Source organism: Choloepus didactylus, chromosome 15 (assembly GCF_015220235.1).
Source record: "Choloepus didactylus isolate mChoDid1 chromosome 15, mChoDid1.pri, whole genome shotgun sequence".
Classification (NCBI taxonomy): Eukaryota; Metazoa; Chordata; class Mammalia; order Pilosa; family Megalonychidae; genus Choloepus; species Choloepus didactylus.
Window position 1 is genome coordinate 30,899,022 of NC_051321.1, and position 25,545 is coordinate 30,924,566.

Below are 25,545 nucleotides of genomic sequence, written 5' to 3' on the forward strand. Positions count from 1 at the left end.
CTTTTTATTTTCAGGGGCCCTTCACAGTAATAATATTGAGATGCCTTTTAAAGAGCACAGACCTTGATGTCAGGTCTTCTGCTAAACCCTTTACATACTTTGTTTCCTTTCATTTTCACCACAACCCTATAAATAGGCACTATGTTTCCCATTTTACAGATGAGGAAACTGAAACTCAGAGACTTAAATAACTAGTCCAAGATCACACAATGAGCAAAGAGCTGAAACAAAAAACTCAGGTCTTCTTGATATCAGTTAAAATGTAACCACATTATTTCTCAAGAACCTCCCATCCATTTTGAGTCTTTTCTTCTGGGGTTCCAGAACATGAAAAGACATCTATCTTTCCCCCTGAACACTTCAAAGAAGACAGGGCAGGGCCTTCTTAGAAGACAGGGCAGGGCTTCTGAAAGGGCATTTAATGGAATTTTAATCTGAGAGAAGCTTCTAGAAAAGCAGGTGTGACAAGGACTGGGGAATGCAAGATGCCACCTCTCAGATTAGAGTTACAGAATGTTGGCATTTTGAAGACTCTGAGGAGGACTATAGGGAGAAAACAAACTGCTTTCATTTTGTGTAAGCCAGTATTTCCCACCCTAGTCAGAGAACCCTCCTTTCACATAACACCTAACAAAAACCCCTAAAATGCTGTGGGGACCCCCTTTGGGGACTGCTGACCAGATGGTGCTCTGACAGAGCCCAGGGTTTTCCCTCCTGAATTCCATCTGCTGTGCCAATGCTGCTTTCTCAAAAGGTCCTGTCTCTTCTCCTTCATCAACCTCCTTGCTGGTGAGGGGGAGGCCCCAGCAGAGTTCCCTCATCATTTCCTTTACCCCAACAGATGCTTTCCATGAGGTCTGTCAGACAGTTGTCCACTACTCACCTGCAAGCCTTAGCTTGCTGCTGGGGAAGGTGGAGTTCCTCTTCATGACCAGGGCTTGCCTCGGTGTCATTTTTAAAATTTTTTACCTGGAATGGGTCATCCTTTCTCTTCATCAAGAGTTTTGACTTTTTTAAAGTTTAAAGAGTCAAATAGCTATATGAGGCTTATTATAATAGTCAGCAGTTTTCCCACTCCCCCTTCCTTAGAGACAAGCACTGTCACCTTTTTTAGATGATTTTTTTTTTGTATTTTATCAATATATCTAATATATTTTATTGCTGCTTCCTAGTATTTCAGTTTAAGGCTTTACCTATTGACTTCTCATTATGGAAGATGAGCTTTTAGCTCTCTCCCATCCCACCTCCTGCCTCCCCATCCTCTCAAAATAAATGTTATCATAAGTTTGGAACAATATTAAGTGTTTTCATTATAATACTATGTCAATGCTATTTACAGCTGAGCCATGTAGTGTACTATGATTACTTTTACTTTTTGGTGTAATTTTCTATTTTCTTTGAATTTAATAACTGTCAATTTTCTATGTGTTTATTACTAATTCAATCCTAAATTAAATACCAGTTGTCTACATTAAGTATTAATAAAGGTTATCTTCTTGAAGACAGCTCTCCAGAGGATCCTTCTAACCTACTCCAGTCTGGACTGTTTGCCCTCCATTCTTGCTGCACAGCTGTCATCATGGAATCACCTTAGTGATTCCGCTGGCCTCTTTCTCACATTAAAGCCTGTTTCCTAGTATGCATGTATCTTCCTCATTCATTCTGATAGAGCATATTCTCCAGCAGATTTCACTTTATTGTTTAGTAGCTTCTCTCATCCAAATGGTCTCCCTTGACCTGCCACTCTCCTTTATTTCCAGGCAGACTAAAATACCAGCTTTACTCTGTGCACTGATATACAGACTTCCAAGGCCCTCTTTCCAGTTCTCTTTTCCTGTGAATTGGCAGACACCAACTCCAATTTTAGTCCTCTTTGACAGCATAAAGTGGTGAGGAGGCAAACAACCTAGGTCCAAACAACCCAGGCTTCCAATCCCTGCTCTAGCACTTATTCCTAGAAGTTTGCCCCTGGATACGTTATACATCTATATAAGCCCGCAGTTTTCTCATTTGCAAAATGGAGACAATGGCAGTCCAGAGTACAGAGCCTGGCACATGATGATGTTCAATATTGCTCAGCCACAAGAACATGTCCAGCCCAGGATTCTTCCTGTATTGGGAGCAGAAAGGGATGGTTTACGAGATGGCTTAGAGGCACGTCAACAGAAGACTTTCAGTAATTCAGAAATCGACCTAAATCTTTCCTTTTATTTCTTCATTAACATCTCCCTACATAACACATACTATATTTACACTTCCTACTGCATAAGGTAAGGTGACATTTTATATACCCTAAAATACCCTCTCTCTTCAGCGTCACGGGAGATTCCTGATTTCTAGTACAGTGTAGTTTATAGTGCATGGCCCTGTTCATCCTACCTGCACTTTACAGACTGACAGAACCTTATCTGTGTTTCCTCTCCACCCTGGTCTCTTCAGACTGAAAAGACTTAATTCTTCTGTTTTAGCCTAAGGGTACTGGTTATATTCTATCAACTATAGCAGGAATGGAAAGGAGAGGAGCTGAACCCCAAACTTTCTTTTAGCCACAATCTCTGTCCTGTGACAGCCATGACATCTGCAGTGACCACACGCATTGGGGCCTTCTCCTTGGTGAAGCACTGGAGTTGGCAACTACTTGGAGGTGAAGTGGATTTAGTCTGGCATCTGCCTCTAGCCTGGCAGATTACTCCCTCTGCTTTCTGATTGCTGGTAAAAACACTGAACTTTCCAGAGAGAGAGCTACTTACAGGTCCTCCTTCTGGGTTGAGTATGGAAAGAGCGGAACCAGTCTTCCTCCACAGTTACTGTTAAGCATACACACATACGCAGTGGACCAGGCACCAAGTAGATAAATACCAATAACCAAATGATAAAATGCAATATTTTCACTATATGAAATTCACCAGGATGGACTATGATAAAGGAAAGGTGGGATAGAGTGTGGCTGAAGAAGGTAAAGCTTGCCTAAAGGCTAGAGACTTCCTAATCAACTACTAACTCTTCTGGGAACCAGAAACCTCCACCCACTGGCCTTGCCTTCTGATTTGGGTGGGATATTAGGACCCCCACTTTCCTAAATGGGCCATGCCAGCTGGAGCTCTTGGCTTTCCCTTTTTTGAGACACTGAGTCGTTTCCCCTCTCCAGCTCTCACCTTTGAGCCTTCCTTTTCTCTTCCCTGGAGAAGTGACTCACTGCTGAAGTGTTGGTGACACTGAGGATCAAGGATGGATGATAAAAATACTCCTGATTGTGCAACCCGGGGAAGGGGGATGCAGTGTTTGGACTGAGAATTCAAGCACCAGTGATGAACTCTGAAGTTGGGGTGTTAACAGTGGTCATGGCTTAATCTCTTTGGGAAAGTGGAATAGAGCATGGGGTTAAACAGAAATTTACCCATGCCAGATTTGCTGTGGAACTCCTTGTTCTGCCCTTTCCAAAGTGTACTTATGGGAAAGGCACATAACGACCCTGCAAAGTCCCCTGTTCTTCACTTTCAAATGTGTATTTCTGAGAAGACCTGTAAAGGCACTTAGCACAACAAACATGGATCATAGCAAGGCAAGCACAAAGCAGGGAGCTGAGAGGCCTGGGCCCTTTCTCCTGTCCGCCCTGCAGAGCCTGGTGAGGGCCCCGAGAGGAGGTTGGTTCTCCCTGTGTGTTCTCTCTAGTGAAAACAACTGTACTTCCCCAGCGTGGGAGTGGGAGGGGAAGCTAGCGAGACAGAATCAGGCTCCAGGCTGGCCGCTACACTGACGTGGACCCACGAGGTCTGGGCTACCAGACAGCCCTGTGTGAGAACGGTGACAACAGCCCAGCTGACTTCCCAGAGGGAAACTCACCTTCCTTCATTCTAACTCACTGGTAGGTTGCATGCAAACTAGATACTTTCTTCTAATAAATCTTCATGGGACTCATAAGCTGAGAAAAACAAAACAGAACTTTTCTTCAAGGGATGACTCTCTGCTAGGTTATAAGCTATTCAAGATGGGAAGGGAGACAGCGGTCTCCCCATACAGAAAGCCAAAGAGATGGGGCAGAGACCCTATAATAGTACAGAGTGGAGAGAATCATATGTGTGCACATGTATGTGGGGGGGAAGGGGAGTAGATATGAATATCAGAACATGAGAATTCATGCTACAGAACCTTAATTCTCCAGGAAATCAAGGCAAAGAAAATGAGTTAAAAGTTGCTTGTGCAGTTCCAGAAGACCAAGAAACTTGGCTCAGCAATGAGGCTAGTTTGCTTCCACCACAAAGTGCTTCTCCCACAGTCCGGAACCTTCCCCTTCCAACACACAGGTGCGCACACGCACAAGCCCCTCCCCACTCTGGGAGGGGGCCTGACCCAGAGAGCTCCCTGAAGGTCCACCCACTCTCAATCAGTGAGTCACTGGCAGAGAGAGGAGGCCCAGGAATATTGGCGCGGGTTGCCAGCTCTGTGATCAACAGTTTATAGAAATGCAAACATCCCCATGCAATGTACCTGGCCACGGGCAGCCCCCAAATCACTGTGGAGAGATGGGAGCTGAGGGCAGACTCCAAAGAGCAGCCCATTTCTAACTAGATGACCTCAGACAGAGAGGATGGCTATGATGTTTTCCCCCAGGCCCATACAAACGTTGGAAGGTGGCAGTCTTTAAGTGAGCCTGTCCTCAGTGGCACGAAGTGGTTGCTTCCCATGCTTTCCAAACTCATCCGAGCAGGCAGTGGGAAGGGAGGCGCCAGCAAGCTAAAGGAGGCTTTTCTCAACTGATCATCTTGGGAAAAGTCAAGATACAAATTTCATGGCTGGAATGCAAAGGTTGTGAAATGCTGGAAGAAGCCACAAAGAGGGCCAAGGACTCTCTGGGAAGGCAGTGGGAGGGGGACTGGCAACAGAGACTGGGAGAGTAGCAGGTTACCCAGAGGGGCCTGGCTTTCTGGGAAGCAGGAAGTAAGGCTTCACAAAAGAAAGAAATCAATCCCTGGCCCCTAGGTGGTGGAGGGGCTGGAGATAGGACTGCTTTTGTTTCTGAACATGAAGAAAATGGGCCTTGTGTCAAAAAGCAATTTTGGTATAAATGAGCCAATTATGACACAGCTTGTTATTTCTGGGATTTGGACTCACCAAGGCTATGGCATGTCCTTGCTTAGAGTTAAACAAGCACAGGAAGCTCCTGACTTGGGACTTTAGCCTTGTCTTCAGTGTCATGCTACAGTTAGAGGAGGTCCACCAGTGAGGGTCACTACTAACCCGGAGACGAGTCTTATTGCAGGGGGTCCCTGTGAATGGGTAAGGAAGATCAAACCGTTTTATTGATTGACAAGACCTCCCAAGCTCCACCCTTGCTAACCTTGGATAAGCTACTTGTTAGTCTATCTATACTTCAGTTTTGTCATCTATAAAAAGGGGACAATAAGATTATCATTTCATAGAATGGCTATGAGGATGAATTTAATTAATATATGTATAAAGCACTTAGAGCATTAGTTGGCACACAGTAAGCACTATGTAAGAACATTGGTTGCTGTTGAGGTGTGAAAAGAGTGAGTGCCCAACTCTCCCAAATAGGCTAGAATCCACTTGCTAACCCATCCTGAATCAGCTGTTCTGACCCTCTGTAGCCTCCTCATACCATGCACAGAGCCATGAAGCCCCATGCTTCAGAGCTCTCCAGCCCAGAAATCCTGACTAAAGGAAAACCAGACACTTAGACAAAAATAAGGCCCACACTGGCTGCTCCCCCACAGGGAGAGGAGCAAACACTGGTGCCAGCACATTTTGGGTCGGTGTTTTCAGTCGCAATCCATGCAGTTTATCTGAAATGGGGTCAGGTCCCCAAGTGGGCAGCACAGATATTATGCTTGTGCTGGCTAATCTGAACTGCCTTCATCACCATCGATCCTGAGATAACGGGGAGCTGGAGGCTTGGAGACTTGAGTATGTTGGAAAATGTTCTTGGCAAAGGGAGAGGAATAATTTCTCAACCAATTGCTAAAAAATCCAAAACCAGCACCGAGAACTTCAGAGGAGACATTCTGATTCCCTCCAGACTGCAGATTCTGGCATTTCAGAGCTCTGACTGGGCACATGTGAGCTGCAGGCAGGGGAGACTACCCAAGAGGGCTGGCACCCTGAGTCTGTTCCCCACCCTTCCCTCTGTGTCTCAGCAACTCAGGCCAAAGGTTGGAGGCAGCAGCCTCTCCACCTTAAGTCTACAGATGGCCCTCTGACCGGATCTGATGCCCCCAGGCCCAGTCAGGGGGTGGGCTGAGTGGGGCTGTGTGTGCGCCTACAAGAACCCAGAGCCTTGTGTCCCTTCATAAGGCCTAGGGGCTCAGCAGCCAGAAGTAAACCCAAGACAGGGAGTGAGACCTCAGGCCTGTCTCAGACACATGAGAGGGGCAGGAGGAGTATGTCCTCTGCAGGAGCTCCTGCCCTACTGCCCAGAGACCCCCTGGCTTTCCAGAGGCAGGAGGGCCTTCTGGACTGAGACTGTCTACAGGTTACTGGCAATCTGCTTGAGCCTTCAAGCATACATGAACCTCCCAGCCTCCTGCTAGTGCCAAAGGGGCCCAGAGTGAGAAGCCATTCTCATGGGAAGGAATGTGGCCCCTGGGACAGGGCTCAGACTCAAAGTAGAGCTGCTAGCTACCCCATAACCCAGCCTGGCCATCTTCTGCGGCCAGGAGAGGACCATGGTGCTTCAAGCCAGTTACTTCAAGGCAGCTGGCTGAAGAAACCTACTGGCTGGACTCGAAAGTCACTCTGAGGTGGTGGTAGAGGCTTCTCCAGGCTCTTGCTAAGGAGCCCAATTCTCATGGCTTCTGGATGGTAGAGTCACCAAATAAGCTATCTTGTGCAGCCCTATTTCACAATCTGTTCTCAGGTTGCAGCTTTAACTTTACCTAGCCAGGTCTTTTGTTTTATCCCCTCCAGCTCCTTCCCTGGCTTGTTCAAATTCTAGGGTGCCTTCGAGATCCAGTTCATTTTCTTCCTCCTCCAAGAAGCCCTTCCTAACTACTCCAGATCATGCTGATTTCTCTTTTCTGTAGTGCACTGAATCATTACCACTTCTGGGGATCATGGATGAGCAACTAGAGCTAGACTCCAAAGAAGCCGTTTCCAACAAACTGCATCTACAGCCAGACTCACACCATTAAAGTTGATTGTTTCAGCTCATGCTTCTCCAAAGGAAAGGCCTGCAGCACCCCAGATGGCCCCCTGGGTCCTGGCTTTGCCACACAGCAAATGTGCAATAAAGACTTCTTAGAGGAGGGACAGATTACCCTGGCCTTACAGGATTAGTTTGCCTCCCCTTTAGCCCAGGGCACAACAATTTCCTCCCTGGCAGACAGGGTTCCCGCTCTGGGCTGCCAGCTCCCAGACATCCCCTGCCAGCAGCTCTTCCTTAGATCTTCCCTGGGACTAAGGGCAGAGGGAGGCACCCAGCTCTAGTCCAGCCCACCATATGCCCCTATCAGAGAAGAAGAGGTCAACAGGAAGACAATCCAATGGCTGGATAGCCACAGTCTCTCCCAAGGGCTACAGGGGCCTCTGGGCAGGCAGCAGAGGTCTGCAAAGGACTTCCCTTCCCTTCCCTGGGCCCCAGGGAAGGGAGGCAGGAAGAGGGGCCTCAGCAGCAGGCAACCAATATGGGGCTGGCCAGACAGGGAGGCCCCTGGGGTTGCAGCTATCAGCCGGAGACCAGGCTCCAGGAAGGAAGGAAGGGCAATTCTGGCCGAGGCCGAGATAAGGAGGGGAACTGTGCTCAGCACAATGGGCTCCCACAAGGCTGGGAGGCCCCAAGTCAGATTGTGCCCCAACCTGGCCTCCCGTCTGTTCACACAGCCCATGTAAATATTTACTGATGTTTATATTCCCAGTCTGCTGGGTCCCCTCTGAGGCCCTTTCTTATAAACCCCCAGATTTGTGTGTCCCAGACCATGCCCACCTTCAAGCCCAGAGACGCTAGGCCCCGGCCATGGGCACTGTTCTCTCTCATGCAAGCCACAGGGACAGGCCCTTCAAGGCAAAACTGCCCCCTTGTCCCAGCCCTGGGGTTGACAAGCCCCGCCACAGAATCCGTGACCACTGCTGTCAGGAAGCTATACTAAGGCCCTCTGTGGGTGGGAAACTTACGGGGCCCGGTCGTGGGTGAAGCCGTTCTGCCGTTGAGAACTGATTGGTGGAAGGACAGGTTTGCTGTTGATCTCAAGTCCTCTCCTCAGCGTCTCTCGGATCTGCTCTGTGTCTGCAATGACACCACTAGGTTGCCTACTGGCCCTTTGGGCTCCCAGCATCCCCCACCACTGCCCTGAAAACCCGGCTCTGCAGACATGCTGGGGAAAGCCCCAGGCCAGCCAGTCCCAGGCCTGCTCTATGCATCCTGACATGAGATCCAGCGAGTGCAGACCATGAGAAGGGCAGAGGGGGCACCATTCTTTCAAGAAACATCTGGTCTGATGACGGCCATTCTCATAGAAGACTTCAGAAGAGCTCTCCAAGACAGGGCTTTTCTCTGTGGTCCTTTCCCTTCCTATATCACAGTCCCTAGGTTTACCCTTAAAATAGGTCCAGACAGTAACTGACTGATAAGGCCTTTGCCACTGCCCAACACCATGAAGAAATTCTGCACACTGCAGTGGGTGAGGGTAAGAAGTGAAGGGCTCTGCCATGAATGGGGAGGTGCCTCTTACAATAGTTTCCGGGTGGTTCACTAGCGTCTTGCCTGGCCACCCTTCTCCTTAGGCTTGGATCAGTGGGATGCTGAGATCATCTCCCCACTTTGGCCCTTTCCCAGGAACTCTGCCCCTCCATGGATCTGGCTAGGTCCAGGAGGCAAGAGAGGAATCCTGTGTTGGAATTATTTCTTTACAAGGTGCTTTGCTGGTCATTGGTGGTGAAACTTACTAATCCGGTCCTATATAGAGAGATTTTCATCTAAGATCCACCTCTGCAAATTGCCCACCACACACACGCACGTGCCCACCACACACACACACAAGCAAATTAACATTGGTTGTTCAAAGGGTGGGCTTAGAGTGGAAAGGAGATGATTATTAACTTTTCTGTTTGACTTGTTACAGTGGCATGGATTACTTTTATAACAAAAAAAAATAGTCAATAATGGTTGAAATTTTACACAAGATTAAAAGTCCCTCCTTTTATAAGAAAATGACTCTCTCTGAACCTTCCAGAGGTCGCAGCACACCATTAGAACAAACAGGAAGGAAAGAAGGCGATGAAATATTTGCACTAAAGGTTTAAGTTGTCTTTTGGAAAGAGAAAACCTTTCATCCGTGTTAGCACATATGTAGATATTTTTTTAAGGGCTGTAAATATCTTATTCTTCAAAAAAAAAAATTAGAAAATATAGAGGAATAGAGAAAGGAAGTAGAAAAATAATTGGTAAAAACATTTACATGTAACTCCTTGGAGTTAGACAGGGGACACCCTTTGCTAAAAACCACAACTGTTTCTGTAGCAAAACTGTAGCAAGCATGGTGAGCTTCCAACAGGAGAACTATGGCCTCCTTCCCCAAGGCCCCATCAGGAAAGCAGAGGGCACAGGGGGCCCTGCCCCCAGCCCTTTACATTGTAACTGCAGGACTGGCTGGTGAGGTGGGGTGAGGTAGTGTGCAAGCTGGCTTCACACTCAGGCCTCTCTTGTTTAAGGCCTGGGAGGGTCTGAGACCAGAGTGATCCTTGGATCTGGCACAGCTTTCAGGCCAGAGCTGGGCCCTGTGTCAATTCCGTGGGTGGGCAATGCTTGTTCTTTTGCACTTGGGTGGACTAGGCCCTTTCCTGTAACTGTTCTATGGCTTCCACTCATCTCCATAACCTCAGTTTGCAAGGGACAAGTCTAAAACACAATGGTCACTGCTGGTGCTGCATTTGGAATACACACAGGAAAAACCACCAGAAGTGGGCCACGAAAGCTCCCTTAATCCCACCCTGCCGGAAGATTTCAGTTACTGTTTAAATCAGGCCAGGAAATAAACTATTGACTGGGTTGTTTTTTTTAGAGACCTATCCTAAAGAGCCTGGAAACCAGGCTTGCGGAAAGGGAAGAGGGAAGGTTGGGTGATGGCTCCCACCTTTGCCAGAGAGCCTCCGGGGCTGTGTGCCAATGCAGATGCTCCGGCTGTCCTCATCGTCCTCAGGGGGCCGGCTCAGGTCATCCCAGGCACACTTGGCACTGACACCACTCAGGTTGGAACCGTCTGTCTCAATGCCTTTGTCCACTCTCTCCTGCTTGAAAAGAACCAAAGAGCCAGAGTTTCTTCAGCGAACTGGTGACCCAAGGTCCCACCCAGCCATTCACCCTTCCAGTATTTATTGAGCCCTTCTAGGTGCTGAGTACAGGACAGGTGCCAGGAGAGTGGGGTCTCTGACCTTGTTCTGCCCTGGTTACCAATGCATGACACTCTCTGCCAGTCACTGGACAACTCCAGGGGAACCAGGAAGAATGAAAATCCCCAGGGAAGCTTCTCCTCCTGTCAACTTCCCAGTGCAATGGCCTTCACACCTGTGGCCCATGGAGCTGATGTGGGAGAGACAGAAACTTCTTCCCTCAGGGAAGGCACAATCTTTTCTCCCTCCCCTGATCCTCCAGAAAGAGCCCCCTGCCTCCCAGATCACTACTACAGAGGACAGAGTGGAAGTCTGCCATTCATCGGAGGGCCCTGACTCACACTAACTTCTCCCTGACTCCACACCTGTAGTTTCCTCCTCGAACAGCCAGAGGGTGGGGTCACGCAGAGCAGAGCTCCCAGAGAGCAGGGCCAGCCTTCCCCAAGCTACATAGGCTAACCTGTTTGGCAAAGGACTCGGGATGGAGTTTCTTTTCCATTTCTCAGCCTGAAGTGGGCCCCAGAGGGCAGTGATCACCTGCAGACCCCACGGGAGGCCCTGCCTTCCTGCAGGCCTTGGCGCTACCAAGTCTAAACGTGGCTCTCCAAATGGCCTCAAGGAAGAGTTGTACCCAAAACATCCCTGAGATTTTCTGGTAAAACATAGTTTTGTGATGCTGGGCTTTGGATTAAAGGTCATCTGGAAGGCTCTAGCAACCTTGCTTATAAACAGATGTGGGCCAAAGAAAGTTTCTTGTGAGGAAACACCCCAATAAGAGCCTGCACTTCCCTGCCTGACAATCCAGAGGCACCAAACTTGCCTGCTGGTCGGCCAGGGAGCCTCCCTGGGAGAAGTACAGGGTATAGTCCTTATTTCTTGAGACCAGTCAGCAGGCGGCGCTGCCCCAGATGCCTCCTCCCCATCAATCACAATCTCCTCCTTTCCAGCGCGACCGTCAGCCTGGGCGCAGCAGGGAATTCTGGGAGAGTCTGAGAGGCTGGCTGCAGGGAAGCAGCTCTGTGTAGGCAGCGTGTGGGCCCTGGTTTGCTCTGGATATAGCCTGTACTTTTCCCTTTCCACTGCTGCCCTGAGGGCCCTCACCTAAGTAAAAAGCTGAGGATACCTCTTGGCTCAATTAGGCCAGCCTATGTAACTTTACAAGTAGAAAGAAAGAGTTAAAACCCAGAGACGTTAAGAGATTTGTATGAGACACACAGGTGGTTAGTGGGAGAGTTCGGATCAAAGGAACACGAGTCAGTTCTAAAATGAACTGATTATAAGTAGGCCCCAGAAAGGCACAAGTGCATACAGAGCAGTTCATTCATGGTACACAGAGCCATCAAGAAAGGAAGCTGGGTTTTCTCTCCTCAGTCCACCCCTTGTTTCAAAGACCACTAGGTGCTCTGGGTCCTGCTGGCTGGTCTTGGGAGAGCATGAAGACTAGGGAGAATTGTTCTTGGCATACAGAGAAAGGATGATCTGCTTATCCTACTAGCTCAAATGACCAGGTTCTTTCTTAGTACTTGGCACTTACGACAGGGGCCGAACAACACAGTGCCCCATGCTGGATCCCAGTGTGGCTGCAAACAAAGGCTTAGGGAAACATAGTCTTCATGGTTCCTGGTTCTCACATAAGCAGAAGCTACAAGGAAACCAAGTTTAAGGTAGAGATAACAGAGGATCCTGGCAGCAATTTGAGAACTTCAGTGTTAAAGGTACTAGGAAAAAAGAGGAGCATCAGCCGTGAATGAGTAGCATTTTTGTCCCAGAACTCACAGATCTGTAGTACAGAACCCAGGGACTGCTGGCTACATGTCTGCCACCTCTCCTCTGCTCTAGGGATACACAACCCCTGGCAGCTGCCTGCAGCCTACAGGTTTTTCAAGAAGCATGGCAGTTGAGAGATGGCAAAGGCCTCCAATTGGTGGTGATGGTGGTGGGAATGGGAATGGTGGTGGGAAGAAGGCAGACATGTGTCAGGTACTTTATTCACTATCTGCTGCTCCTGATTCAAAAGAAAGCCAATTGTGAGCTATATGGCTTTCAAAATTCATCTGCATGCAAAAAAGGATACTTCGTCTATGAAGCCAAAGATAACCCCGAAACTCTGGACTGGCAGGCCACAGTGAGCACAGGCCTGTGGGTACAGACTCCCTGTATATACATCAAGGAATCCAGGTGAGGAGCTCGGTGTCTGCCTGCCCAAGATGGAAAATGTGTGTAAAGGGGGATGGGATCATGAGTCCAATCAGTGCTCACCCCTGGAGCTGGGTGGTGGGGTCAATATCACCTATAATTACTGTGCTACAGGGTGGGGGAGGGGTGGCTCCCTGAAAAAAAAATCTATATTCTTTTAAGACAGAGGAAATGAGGAAATGAAGATTTGGGCAAGCAATATCTGCTATAACTGACTTTCTTTTGTTGGTGATCTAATTTTTTTTTAAGTCATGTTTACTGATGTATAATTTACATACAATAAAACTAATTTTTTTTAAATGTAAAATAAATGTGTTTAAGACAAGCTTTCCTGGCCTGAAATCTCTGCTCCCTTATACACTCTGCAAAAGTCAGGGGACAAGTTGCAAATCATGCCATATTTCTACTCACTCACAAATAAAGCTCCTCCGTTTTCCCAGGATGAAACCCAGTGCTATTTGGAAGAGACCTAGGGCACAGTGTGCTAGAAAGGTTTTCCTCACTCAAGACATACTTGCAGGTTTGGATCGATCTCAAATATGGTCTCTCCCCTCCGCATGTCAGTTATCAGCCAGGGGCCACCAGCGCTGTGGACAAGGAAAGGTGACACGATGGTAACTGAGAGGCTATGTCTAATGGGCTAGCCTGCCCAGTTTGCTGCCCCAGGCCCAGAAACACAGGGGAACAGTTAGTGGTTGGGGACTTTCAGGAAGCCCTGGTGTGACAAACCAGTGCCTGAAATGGCAATGCAAACGGGAGCCCCAAATGTGGTCAGGGGAAGGATTCCCACCCCCAGGCCCAGGGAGCCAGGCCCCACCACGTCGGGCAGGGGTATACTCACACAGGCACCGTCCGTAGCAGCTCCAGGATGCCCTGCCCGTTCCACTGCTGGGCTGCGTGCAGCTCCTCGGTGCAGACGCCAACAATCTGAGTCCCAGGGACAAGGTGCCATCATGCTTTAACGGCTACCCCTCCCACCCTCCCAGAAGTTCACCTCAAGTGGGGGGATCACAGGCAGATCTGTGCCTAGGGGCTGATGTGTCCAAGATAGGATGGTTCTCTTGGGAGGGAGAGGCTGCCTGGCTAGGAGATGGTACTCAGGGCACTGAAGGCTGACTTGCCCCTGCTGCAGACCCAAAGTCTAGCCCTAAGCTGTAGAGGAGAAAATTGAGGCCAGAGTCCCAGGATGGGTCTCCAGGCCATGTCTCTGGAAGCGGGGGAAGTCCAGTGAGACATTCCTGCCCAGTCGAGCATTGTGGGAAATAAAAACAGAGATTTCGAGAGCCTTCAAGCTCAGAACCAGGAACAAAGGGCCCCAGCAGCCTGCAGAGAAGCTCCTTTCCTTACATTCTAAGCCTTTGTGTAACTCTCATGGGAACCATCTGAACCTTCATACAGATCCCATCATGAACAAAAGCAAGCCTTTAGCTGCAACTGGGGTGGATGCACACCCTATCTGGGTAAAGGGCAAGTTCAGCACAAAGTTGGCTTCCTGCTGGGTGGTCCCATGCTTGTGGTTGATACCCCTCTTTCACATACAGCCATTCTCTCCCACCCAAATGCCTCCTCCCTCTCCCCCCATTTCAGCAGGTTAAATCAGACCATCTGAGGGAACAGGAAATGGGAGAAGAGCAAAGGAAACCTCCTGCTTCCTTTACTCCCCCTACCCAAATCTGCTGTTTTGCTGGGACTTTTCCAAAAGGGCAGGATCAAGCCAACATTCAACCTTGCCTCACCTGGAGGAAGGTAACCACCCCAAAGGGTGTCTGCACAGGTTGCATCTGTGGGTCCTCTGTCAGCAGCATGTGCTGAATTCTTGACTCACTGTTATCCAAAGGGCTGTGCCAAGACACATGGTCCCCACTGCAGAAGGTGTTCTCTGTGGGAGAAACATGAGATCCTCAGTGCTCAAGGCCCTGGATCCAACCCTGGAACCCAACCTGGGATCTGAGATGCCCAGGCTGGGTGGCTCCCCAGCATTCTAAGGTAGCCCTTGTTAAGGCAGGGAAGCCTTTTCTCTGGATGAGAACAAAAAAATTGTGGCTATTTCCAAAAACTCAAACATGTTCCTGCTCACCTCCAGGGGAAAAGGACAGGCTGCTAGTGTGGATGCTATTTGGCCTGGGAAGTCCAAAGATGTCCATCATTGGCTTCACTTCCCTGACTGCCTTTACTCATGCAAGGAGGAGGGCAGCCACGATCAGGTTGGCCAGGAAAGAATAAAGTGCTTTACAGTGAGGCCACCTGGCCAGAAGTCCACGGGGAAGGTGGAAGGCAGTGAAAGCCCTTCACCTTGGACGTACAGACCAGAATTTCCACGCTGCTGAAATGGTGCTCCAGAAGGAACACCAACCTTGGAGGGCCTTTGAAGATCTGTCATCAGCTTCCCACAGGTAAACAGACTAAGAGACTTTTGAGGAACACTGGAGGCTTCAAGTAAATGGAGGTCTGCATAGCACCTCACACTCTTTGGCAGAGATGTACAGCCAGGGAGGGTGGCTAGTTCCACGAGAACAGAGACACTGGGCCCAGGCTGCCCAAGAGAAACATGTGCATACATGGCCACCTCATAGCTCCACCACTGCACCTCTTACAGTCTCATTATTAGAAAAAAAAATTGTTTAAGGTAGTATAATCACAAGAAAAAACAGAACCAAGTGGTATTAAGTGTCCCACCACCCCTGACTCTTGTTTTGGGTACCACAGGTACTCTGCATTTTCCAGCCTATGTACATCTATAGGTTCTCTTCTATTTTTTTTTTTTTTCCTAACACAAATGGCAGCACATTATTTTGCACATTTTACTTAGTTATAAAACCTGGGGATCATTTCATATCAGCACATCATTTTTAAAAAGACTGTATGGTAGTTCATTGTGGTCTGTCACATATGATCTGGGAATCTTCAACAGTTGAAGCTCCTTCATTTTTTATCAATATTTAGGGCAAGGCAGAAAAAACAAAAAACAAACAAAAACACAGTCTAAAGGCTCCTAAGAAAGCTTCTGCTCTCACTTGCCTTGATATGAATGCTAACTCCCTTCTGTTTAACATTATGTTAAACAACCATCTTTTCCATCCAAGAGATAGGCTCAAGTTTATTGGTCCTCAAACTCAAAAGCATTCATTTAAGAGGAAGGGAGACTAGATGCTTCCTCTAAGGGACACAGGATAATAAAGGGAAGAAAAAAAGGCAAGCTCTAGGTAGAGCCAACTAGAAATCACCAAATCACTAGACCCACTCTTCCCAGATTCCCTCTGCTTCCATAGAAGTGTTTATCTGCAAGTAGCATGTATGACTTACAAAAAAGAAACAACACAACAAAAAGACTGAGTTAGTAATTTTTAAATCTCTACAAAGAAAAGCCCAGGCCAACATAGCTTCACTAGTGAATTTTGTCAAACATTTAGAGAAGAATTAATATCAATTCTTCACAAATTCTTCCAAAAATACAAAAGGAAGGAACACTTCACAACTCATTTTCTGAGGCCAGTATTATCCTGATACCAAAACCAGACAAAGATATTGCAAGAAAAGAAAAGCAAAGACCAATATTCCTTAAGCATAAAGACACAAAAAATCCTCAACAAAACACTAGCAAATCAAACGCAGCAACACAAGAAAAAAGTTAAACACCATGGCCAAGTAGAATTTATCCCAGCAAAGCAAGGTTGGTTTAACATATAAAAATCAATGTAATATACCATACCACCAGAATAATGGTCAAAGTCCACATGACCATCTCAACAGATGCAGAAAAATCATGTGACAAAACTCAACACCTTTTCATGATAAAAACACTCAATGAACTAGGAATAGACAGGAACTTCCACAATCCAGTAAAGGGCATTTATGAAAAACCACAGCTAACATCATAACTATGTCAGAACTCAGGAGTCTAGTGGAACACTACACAGCATCCAGGGAACAGCTGGAGAAAAAGGCTGATAATTTATGGTAAATATCAGTGAATTTCACCCTTTGAAATGAGGCTACCATCCCCTCTCTTCCAATTACATGGCAGGTATCAGTGGAGATTGCAGCAGAGGCTCCTGGTGCAGTTTGCTGGTGCCAGGGTAGGCTATAAGGACCCAGTCTTCCAAATCAGGGGTTGTGGTATAATCACAGATCACTGCTTTGGATCAGCTACTTCACATCACTGGGGTGCCAGCTCTGAAAGAGGATATTGTTTCAACCCCCCCACCACCACCACCACCCAGGCAAAAGTGGCAGAGGAGTCTCAAAAAGGCAGTACCTATTTTTTTTTTCCTCTTATTTCTCTTTCCATTCCCTCTTTGGGAGCAAAAGCAGTTTGGAAAAGCTACAAATTGATGGCTTAAGCCCTAAACAAACAAACAAACAAACAAACAAACAAACAAAACCTAGCAATCCCAGAGAACTATATTTCCAGAGTTACAACAACATAATACTCAGAATGTCCAGTTATAAGGAAAAAAATCGCAAAACACACAAAGAAACAGGAAAGTATGGCCCATTCACAGACAAAAAAGAATTTGCTAGAAACCATCCCTGACGAAGCTCATGCATTGGAACTATCAGTTGAAGACTTTATATCAACTGTCTTAAATATGTTCATTGAGCTAAAGGACTCCATATACAAAGAACTAAAGGAAATGTTGTCTGAATAAAATAAAGAGATGGTAATTATAAAAATGAACCAAACAGAAATTTTGGAGGTGCAAAGTATAGTAATTGAAATGAAAAATTCATTAGACAGTCTCAACAGCATACTTAAAGAGGCAGAAGGAAAGATCAGTGAACTTGAAGACAAGACAATTGGAATTATCCAATCTGAAGAGCAGAAGGAAAGAAATAATGAAGAAAAATGAACAGAGCCTGAGAGACCTGTGGGACACCATCAAGCACACCAACATACATATTGCAGGAGTTCCATAAGTATAAGAGAGAGAGAAAGGGGCAGAAAAAGTTTTTGAAGAAACAATGGCTGAAAACTTCCCAAATCTGATGAAAGACATGAATATACACATCCAGGAACTCCAAGCAGGAGAGATTCTAAGAGATTTACACCAAGACACATTGTAGTGAAATTGTCTGACTCCAAAGACAAAGAGAGAATTTTGAAAGCAGCAAGAGAGAAATGACTTGTCACATACAAGGGATCTCTAATAAGATTAACAGCAGATTTCTCATCAGAAACCAAGGAGGCCAGAAGATAGTGGGATGACATATTGAAAGTTCTTAAAGAAAAAAACTGTCAACCAAGAATTCTACATCCAGTAAAATTATCTTTCAAAAATAAAGAAGATTCAAAGAAATTGTTGGGAAACACTTACTGAACCTTCTACACAATATAAATACACAAAGCATAAATGCCCAGAGAACTCCAAATAGAATAAATCCAAATAAACCCACTCCGAGACATATTCTAATCAGACTCTCAACTACTAAAGAGAAGGAGCAAGTTCTGAAAGCAGCAAGAGAAAAGCAATTCACCACATACAAAGGAAACAACATAAGACTAAGTTGTGACTACTCAGCGGCCACCATGGAGGCGAGAAGGCAGTGGCATGACATATTTAAAATTCTGAGAGAGAAAAATTTCCAACCAAGAATACTTAATCCAGCAAAACTCTCCTTCAAATTTGAGGGAGAGCTTAAATTTTTCACAGACAAACAAATGCTGAGAGACTTTGCCAATAAAAGACCTGCCCTACTTCAGATACTAAAGAGAGCCCTACCAACAGAGAAACAAAGAAAGGAGAAAGAGATATAGAGAATTTTAAGAGACATATACAGAACCTTACAACCCAAATCACCAGGACACTCATTTTTCTCTAGTGATCACGGATCTTTCTCCAGAAGGGACCGTAAGCTGGGACATAAAACAAGCCTCAATAAATTAAAAAAAAATTTTTTTTGAATATATTCAAAGCACATTCTCTGACCACAATGGAATACAAATAGAAGTCAATAATTTTTGAATTGTAACTCTATTTACTTCCTACATGATATAAAATACACAAACTCTAATGACAAATCAGTGGTTTTGAACTCAACGTAAAAGATGTAATTTGTTTTAAATGTTTCCACAGAAGACATTTTATTACTTTTTACATAGATGAGATCATGCTGCATTCTTAACTTAATCCTTTTTTCTCTTAGCATTATGTTTTGTTCTGTTTTTGTTTTTTTGTATCTCTCTCTTTTTTTTTATTAAATTCAGTTTTATTGAAATACATTCACACACCATACAATCATCCATGGTATACAATCCACTGTCCACAGTATCATAACATAGTTATGTGTACAAAAAGATGTAATTTTTGACAAGAACTATATAAAGGTGGGGAAATGGAGGAGTATAGGAACATAGTTTATGTGTCCTATTGAAGTTAAGTTGGTATCAAAGAAAAACAAGATTGTTATGGATTTAAGAGGTTAATTTTAAGCCTCACAGTAAACCCAAAGAAATTATCAGAGAATATGACCATAGAGATGAAAAGTAGAGTATGGGTTAAGAGAAATGGGGGAAGGGGCAATGGGGAGTTAAGAAATGAGTGTAGGGTTGCTGTTTGAGGTGAAGGGAAATTTCTAGTAATGGATGGTGGGAAAGAGATAGCATTACAACATTCTAAATGTGATTAATCCCACAATGGAATGCTAGAGAGGGGGTGGAATGGGAAGACTTAGGCTGTATATATGTTTCCACAATTGAGGAAAAAAAAAGGACAGTCTAAATAGATGACAATTGAATGCCAAGGATGACCCTGGATGGGATCTGAGGATGGAGGACAGGAGGCTCAAAGGGACACAGTTGAGACATAAGAAAAAAAAAAAAAAAAGGAAATATAGAATGTAAGCTTTGTATCAATGTTGAATGTCTTGTACTTCTTAGCTGTGTTTAATGGGAGTGCATAAAAGAATGTTCTTGTTCATGGGAATTGTATATGTGAATTATAGTGTTTGTTCAAGGATGTATGCAGCTAGCTCTCATATGTTCAGAAGACAGAGCAATAAATGATGGATAGATAGGGAGAGAGGGAGGGAGGGAGGGAAAGAAATAGCGGTGTGACAGCATGTTAAAGTTGGTGGATTGGGGTATCGGGGGAGGGGGGTCAGGGTATGCTGGAGTTCTGCGTATGGGGTTTGTATTGTTTTTGCAACTGTTCCTATAACTTTGAATTTATTTCAAAATTAAATTAAATTAAATTTTTAAAAAAAGAAAAAGTAAAGAAGAAATTAAGACATTCAGAAATAAACAAAAGCTGAAAGAGTTCACTACTAGAAGACCTGCTCTATAAGAAATGCTAAAGGGAGTTATTCAGGCTGCAAGAAAAGGACACTAGACAGTAACTCAAAGCTATACGAAGAAATAAAGAACATTGGTAAGGTAATTAAATAGGTAAATATAAAATCTTGTATTATCCTACTTTTTGGTTTGTAACTGCTTCTCCCCACACCATACGACTTAACAGGCAAACGTGTAAAATGACAACTAAAATCTTTGTTAATGGGCATACAATGTATAAAAAATGTAATATGAGGCAATAACAATATAAAGGGGAGAGGCCAGAGATATATAGGATTAGAAAGTTTGTATACTACTGAAACTTCTAGCTACATGCCAGTAGAACTAGGTTGTTAGTAGTTTGAGATGTTAACTGTAATTACAAAAGTAAACACTAAGAAAATAACTAAAAAATATAAAGAAGAGGAAAGAAGAAAGGAATCAAAATGGTAAAACACAAAAAAGCAATTAAATATAAAAAGAGAGGCAGTAATGGAGTACATTTTAAGAACAAACAAGATAAAAGGCATACAGAAAACAAATAGCAAAATGATAAAAGTAAATCCTTTCTTTTCTGTTATTACCTTAATGTCAAAGGATTAAATTAACATATTAAAAGGCAGAGATTGGTAGATTGGATTTAAAAAACGTGATCCACCTATAAACTGTCTATAAGAGATTCACTTTAGGTACAAAGACATAAAAAGGCTGAAAGTAAAAGGGTGGAAAAAGACATTCCACGCAAACAGTAATCAAAAGAGAGCCAGAGTGGCTATGTTATTGTCAGACAAAATAAACTTTAAGTCAAAAAAAATTACAAGATACAAAGGCTATTATAAATTGACCATATACCCAGCAATTCCACTTCCAGGAATATACCCAAAAGAATTGAAAGCAAGGACTCGGACAGATATTTGTACACCATGTTCATCGCAGCATTATTTGCAACATCCTAAAGGTAGAAGCAACCCAAGTAAGTGTCCATTAACAGATGAATGGGTAAACAAAATGCAATATATCCATACAATGGAATATTTGGCCATAAGAAAAAGTAAAGTGCTGCTACATGCTACAACATGGCTGAACCTTGAAGACATCATGTTGAGTGAAATAAGCCAGATGCAAGAGAACAAATGTATTATTTCTGTTATATGAAATGAGCAAATTCATAAACATAGAAAGCAGAATAGTGGTTCCAAGGAATGGGGGGAAGGGGAACAGGGAGTTATTGCTAAATGAATATGAATTTTGGTTTGGGATGATGAAAATAGTCTGGAAATAGATGGTGGTGAAAGTTGCATGGTATTGTAGCTTAATGTCAAAGAACTGTTCACTTAAAATGGTTAAAATGATTTTTATGTATATTTTAGCACAATTAAAATAAATAAATAAATTATGAAGAAGGAAAAAAAAACTATTAGAATAGACAAGTTCAGCAATGTTGCAGGATATGATGGCAATATACAGAAATCAATTGTATTTCTATACATTTAGTAATGAACAATCCAAAAATGAAACTAAGAAAATTCCGTTTACAATAGCGTCAAAAAGAAAACAATATTTAGGAATAAATTTAATGAAATCAGAGCACATACTCTGAAAACTGCAAAACACTGTTGAAAGTAATTAAAGAAGCCCTAAATAAATAGAATGACATCACACATTCATGGATTGGAAGACTTAATATTGTTAAACGGCAATGTTCCCTCAACTGGTCTAAAGATTCAATGCAAAATGCGTCAAAATCCTGACTGCCTTTTTTGAAGAAATTGACAAGTTCATCTTAAAATTCATATGGAAATGTAAGGGACCCAGAATAGCCAAAACAACCTTAACAAAATAACAAAATTCAAGGATTCATACCTTCCAATTCAAAACTTGCTTCAAAGCAACATTAATCAAGCTAGTGTGGTGCTGGCCAAAGAACAGACAAACAGATCGGTGGGACAGAATTGAGAGTTCAGAAATAAGACCTCACATCTATGTTCAATTGATTTTTTTTTTACATTTTTTAATATTCATTTTATTGAGATGTATTCACATACCACGCAGTCATACAAAACAAATTGTACATTCGATTGTTCACAGTACCATTACATAGTTGTACATTCATCACCAAAATCAATCCCCGACACCCTCATTACCACACACACAAAAATAACCAGAATAATAATTAAAGTGAAAAAGAGCAACTAAAGTAAAAAAGAACACTGGGCGCCCTTGTCTGTCTGTTTGTCTGTTTCCTTCCCCCACCTTTCCACTCATCCATGCACAAACTAGACAAGGGAGTGTGATCCCCATGCCCCCCCAATCCCACTGTCCCCCCTCATAAGCCACATTTTTATACAATTGTCTTCAAGGTTCATGGGTTCTGGGTTGTAGTTTGATAGTTTCAGGTATCCACCACCAGCTACCCCAATTCATTAGAATCTAAAAAGGGTTGTCTATATTGTGCGTAAGAGTGCCCACCAGAGTGACCTTTCGGCTCCTTTTGGAATCTCTCTGCCACTGAAGCTTATTTCATTTCCTTTCACATCCCCCTTTTGGTCAAGAAGATGTTCTCCATCCCACGATGCCAGGTCTACATTCCTCCTCGGGAGTTATATTCCACGTTGCCAGGGAGATTCACTCCCCTGGGTGTCTGATCCCACGTAGCGGGGAGGGCAGTGATTTCACCTTTCAAGTTGGCTTAGCTAGAGAAAGAGGGCCACATCTGAGCAACAAACAGGCATTCGGGAGGAGGCTCTTAGGCACAATTATAGGGAGGCCTAGCCTCTCCTTTGCAGCAACAGTCTTCTCAAGGGCAAATCCCGTGGTAGAGGGCTCAATCCATCAAACCACCAGTCCCCTATGTCTGTGGGCATGTTAGCAACCATCAAGGCAGGGCAGGCCAATACCCCTGCATTCTCCAGCAGCTCCTCAAGGGAGCTCTGCATATTTTTTCCTTGTTTTTTTTTAAACTTTTTTTTTCCTAAATCAACTGTATGAAAAATAAAAAAATTAAAAAAATACAATAAAAGAACATTTCAAAGAGACCATAACAAGGGAGTAAGAAAAAGACAACTAACCTAAGATAACCACTTTACTTCCAACATGTTCCTACTCTACCCCAAGAAAGTAACCTAATGTAGCAACATTTCTGTGAACTTGTTCCTACTATAACCATCAGAAATTAACAGACCATAGTCATTCCTGGGCATTCCCAGAACGTTAAATTTACCCACAATAGCTAATCTGTTCTTCCTGAATTATTGTTCCCCCTTCCTTAATTGCTCTCTATTGCTAGTTCCCCTACATTCTACATTATAAATCATTTGTTTTACATTTTTCAAAGTTCACATTAGTGGTAGCATATAATATTTCTCTTTTTGTGCCTGGCTTATTTTGCTCAGCATTATATCTTCAAGGTTCATCCATGTTGTCATATGTTTCACGACATCGTTCCTTCTTACTGCCGTGTAGTATTCCATCGTGTGTATATACCACATTTTATTTATCCACTCATCTGTTGAAGGACATTTGGGTTGTTTCCATCTCTTGGCAATTGTGAACAATGCTGCTATGAACATTGGCGTGCAGATATCTGTTCGTGTCACTGCTTTCTGATCTTCTGGGTATATACTGAGAAGTGCAATCACTGGATCAAAGGGTATCTCTATATCTAGTTTTCTAAGGAACTGCCAGACTGTCTTCCAGAGTGGCTGAACCATTATACAGTCCCACCAACAATGAATAAGAGTTCCAATTTTTCCACATCCCCTCCAGCATTTGTAGTTTCCTGTTCGTTTAATGGCAGCCATTCTAATTGGTGTGAGATGGTATCTCATTGTGGTCTTAATTTGCATTTCTCTAACAGCCAGTGAAGCTGAACATTTTTTCATGTGTTTCTTGGCCATTTGTATTTCCTCTTCAGAGAACTGTCTTTTCATATCTTTTGCCCATTTTATAATTGGGCTGTCTGTACTATCGTCATTGAGTTGTAGGATTTCTTTATATATGCAAGATATCAGTCTTTTGTCAGATACATGGTTTCCAAAAATTTTTTCCCATTGAGTTGGCTGCCTCTTTACCTTTTTGAGAAATTCCTTTGAGGTACAGAAACTTCTAAGCTTGAAGAGTTCCCATTTATCTATTTTTTTCTTCTGTTGCTTGTGCTTTGGGTGTAAAGTCTAGGAAGTGTCTGCCTAATACAAGGTCTTGAAGATGTTTTCCTACATTATCTTCTAGGAGTTTTATGGTACTTTCTTTTACATTGAGATCTTTGGTCCATTTTGAGTTAATTTTTGTGTAGGGTGTGAGGGAGGGGTCCTCTTTCATTCTTTTGGATATGGATAGCCTCAATTGATTTTTGGCAAGAGTGCCAAGACAATTCCGTGGGGGAAAGAACAGTCTTTTCAGCAAATGGTGCTAGAACAACTTAATATCCAAATGCAAAAAAAAAAAATGTGAAGCTGGACACCTTCTTTATACCATATACAAAAATTAACTCAATGTGGATCATAGACCTAACCATAATAGCTAAAACACGTAGAAGAAAACAGACGAGCAAATCTTCATAACCTTGGATTATGCAATGGTTTCTTAGATCTGATACTAAAAGCACAAGTGACAAAACAAAGTAGACTTTACCAAAATTTTTAAATCTTATATGCAAACAGCATCATTAAGAAAGTGAAGACAAGCCACAAAATGGGAGAAAATATTTGCAAATCACATATTTCATTAAGCATCCAGAATATGTAAAATATATTGTATTCAGAATACATAAAGAACTCTTACAATTCAAAAAAAGACAAAAATGCAATTTAAAAATGGCCAAAGGACTTGAATAGACATTTCTCCAAAGAAGATATACAAATGGACAATAAGCACATGAAAAGATGCTCAACATGATTATTCATTAGGGAAATGCAAATCAAAACCATGATGAGATATCACTTCACAGCCACTAGGATGTCTAAAATCAAAAAGACAAGTGTTGGTAAGGATATGGTGGGATTGTAAAATGGAGCACCCACTTTGGAAAACAGTTTGGCAGTTCCTCAAAATTCTAAACATGGAGTTACCATATGACTCAGCAATTCTACTCTTTGGTATATACCCAGAGAAAATGAAAACATATGACCACACACAGAGTTGTACACGAATGTTCATAGCAACATTATTCTTAATAGCCAAAAGGTAAAAACAACCCAAATGTCCAACAACAGATGAATGGCTAAACAAAGCATGGGATATCCAAACAATGGAATATTATTTGGCAATAAAAAGCAATGAAATACTGATATAGGCTACAACACAGATGAATCTTGAAAACCTACTAAATGAAAGAGGCCAGTCACAAAAGACAATATGATTCCATTTATATGAAATGTCTAGAATAGGCAAATCTAAGGAGACAAAGTAGATTAGTGGTTGCCTAAAGCAGAGAAGGTTGAAGGGGAATGGGGAGTGACCAGTATGGGATTTCTTTTTAGGTGTCACGGAAATATTATAGGTTCATTGTGGTAAGGGTTCCACAAGTCTTAGTATCACGAAAATCATTAATTGTAAATTTTAAACAGGTGAATTGCATGAGATATGAATTATATCTCAATAAGCTGATACACACACACACACACACAAACACACAGACACACTACTTAGTACCATCTCCTCAGGCTAAGCAGCTGGGTGAAGCCTGGGAGAAACCTGGCTCACAAAATCTGGACATCACAGCATTCTATATGCCTGGTCTA

The 25,545-nt window shown here is 43.7% G+C and overlaps 1 protein-coding gene across 4 annotated transcripts in view; it reads right to left on the minus strand.

Moving 5' to 3' along the window:
- Positions 1-25,545, minus strand: part of SUFU (SUFU negative regulator of hedgehog signaling) — a 139,776-nt gene that overhangs the window by 20,146 nt on the left and 94,085 nt on the right. For 2 of the 4 annotated variants that reach the window (XR_005211839.1, XM_037804347.1), the window contains exons 4-8: positions 14,274-14,416; positions 13,379-13,464; positions 13,052-13,124; positions 10,086-10,242; positions 8,128-8,239 (exon numbers count right to left, since the gene is read on the minus strand). Coding sequence is in view for 3 of the 4 variants with exons in the window: in XM_037804347.1 (XP_037660275.1) it covers positions 8,128-8,239; positions 10,086-10,242; positions 13,052-13,124; positions 13,379-13,464; positions 14,274-14,416 (571 nt within the window). In the remaining variant the exon portion in view is untranslated. The remainder of the gene's footprint in view (positions 1-8,127; positions 8,240-10,085; positions 10,243-13,051; positions 13,125-13,378; positions 13,465-14,273; positions 14,417-25,545) is intronic. The other 2 variants (XM_037804348.1, XM_037804349.1) reach the window with 1 other exon arrangement.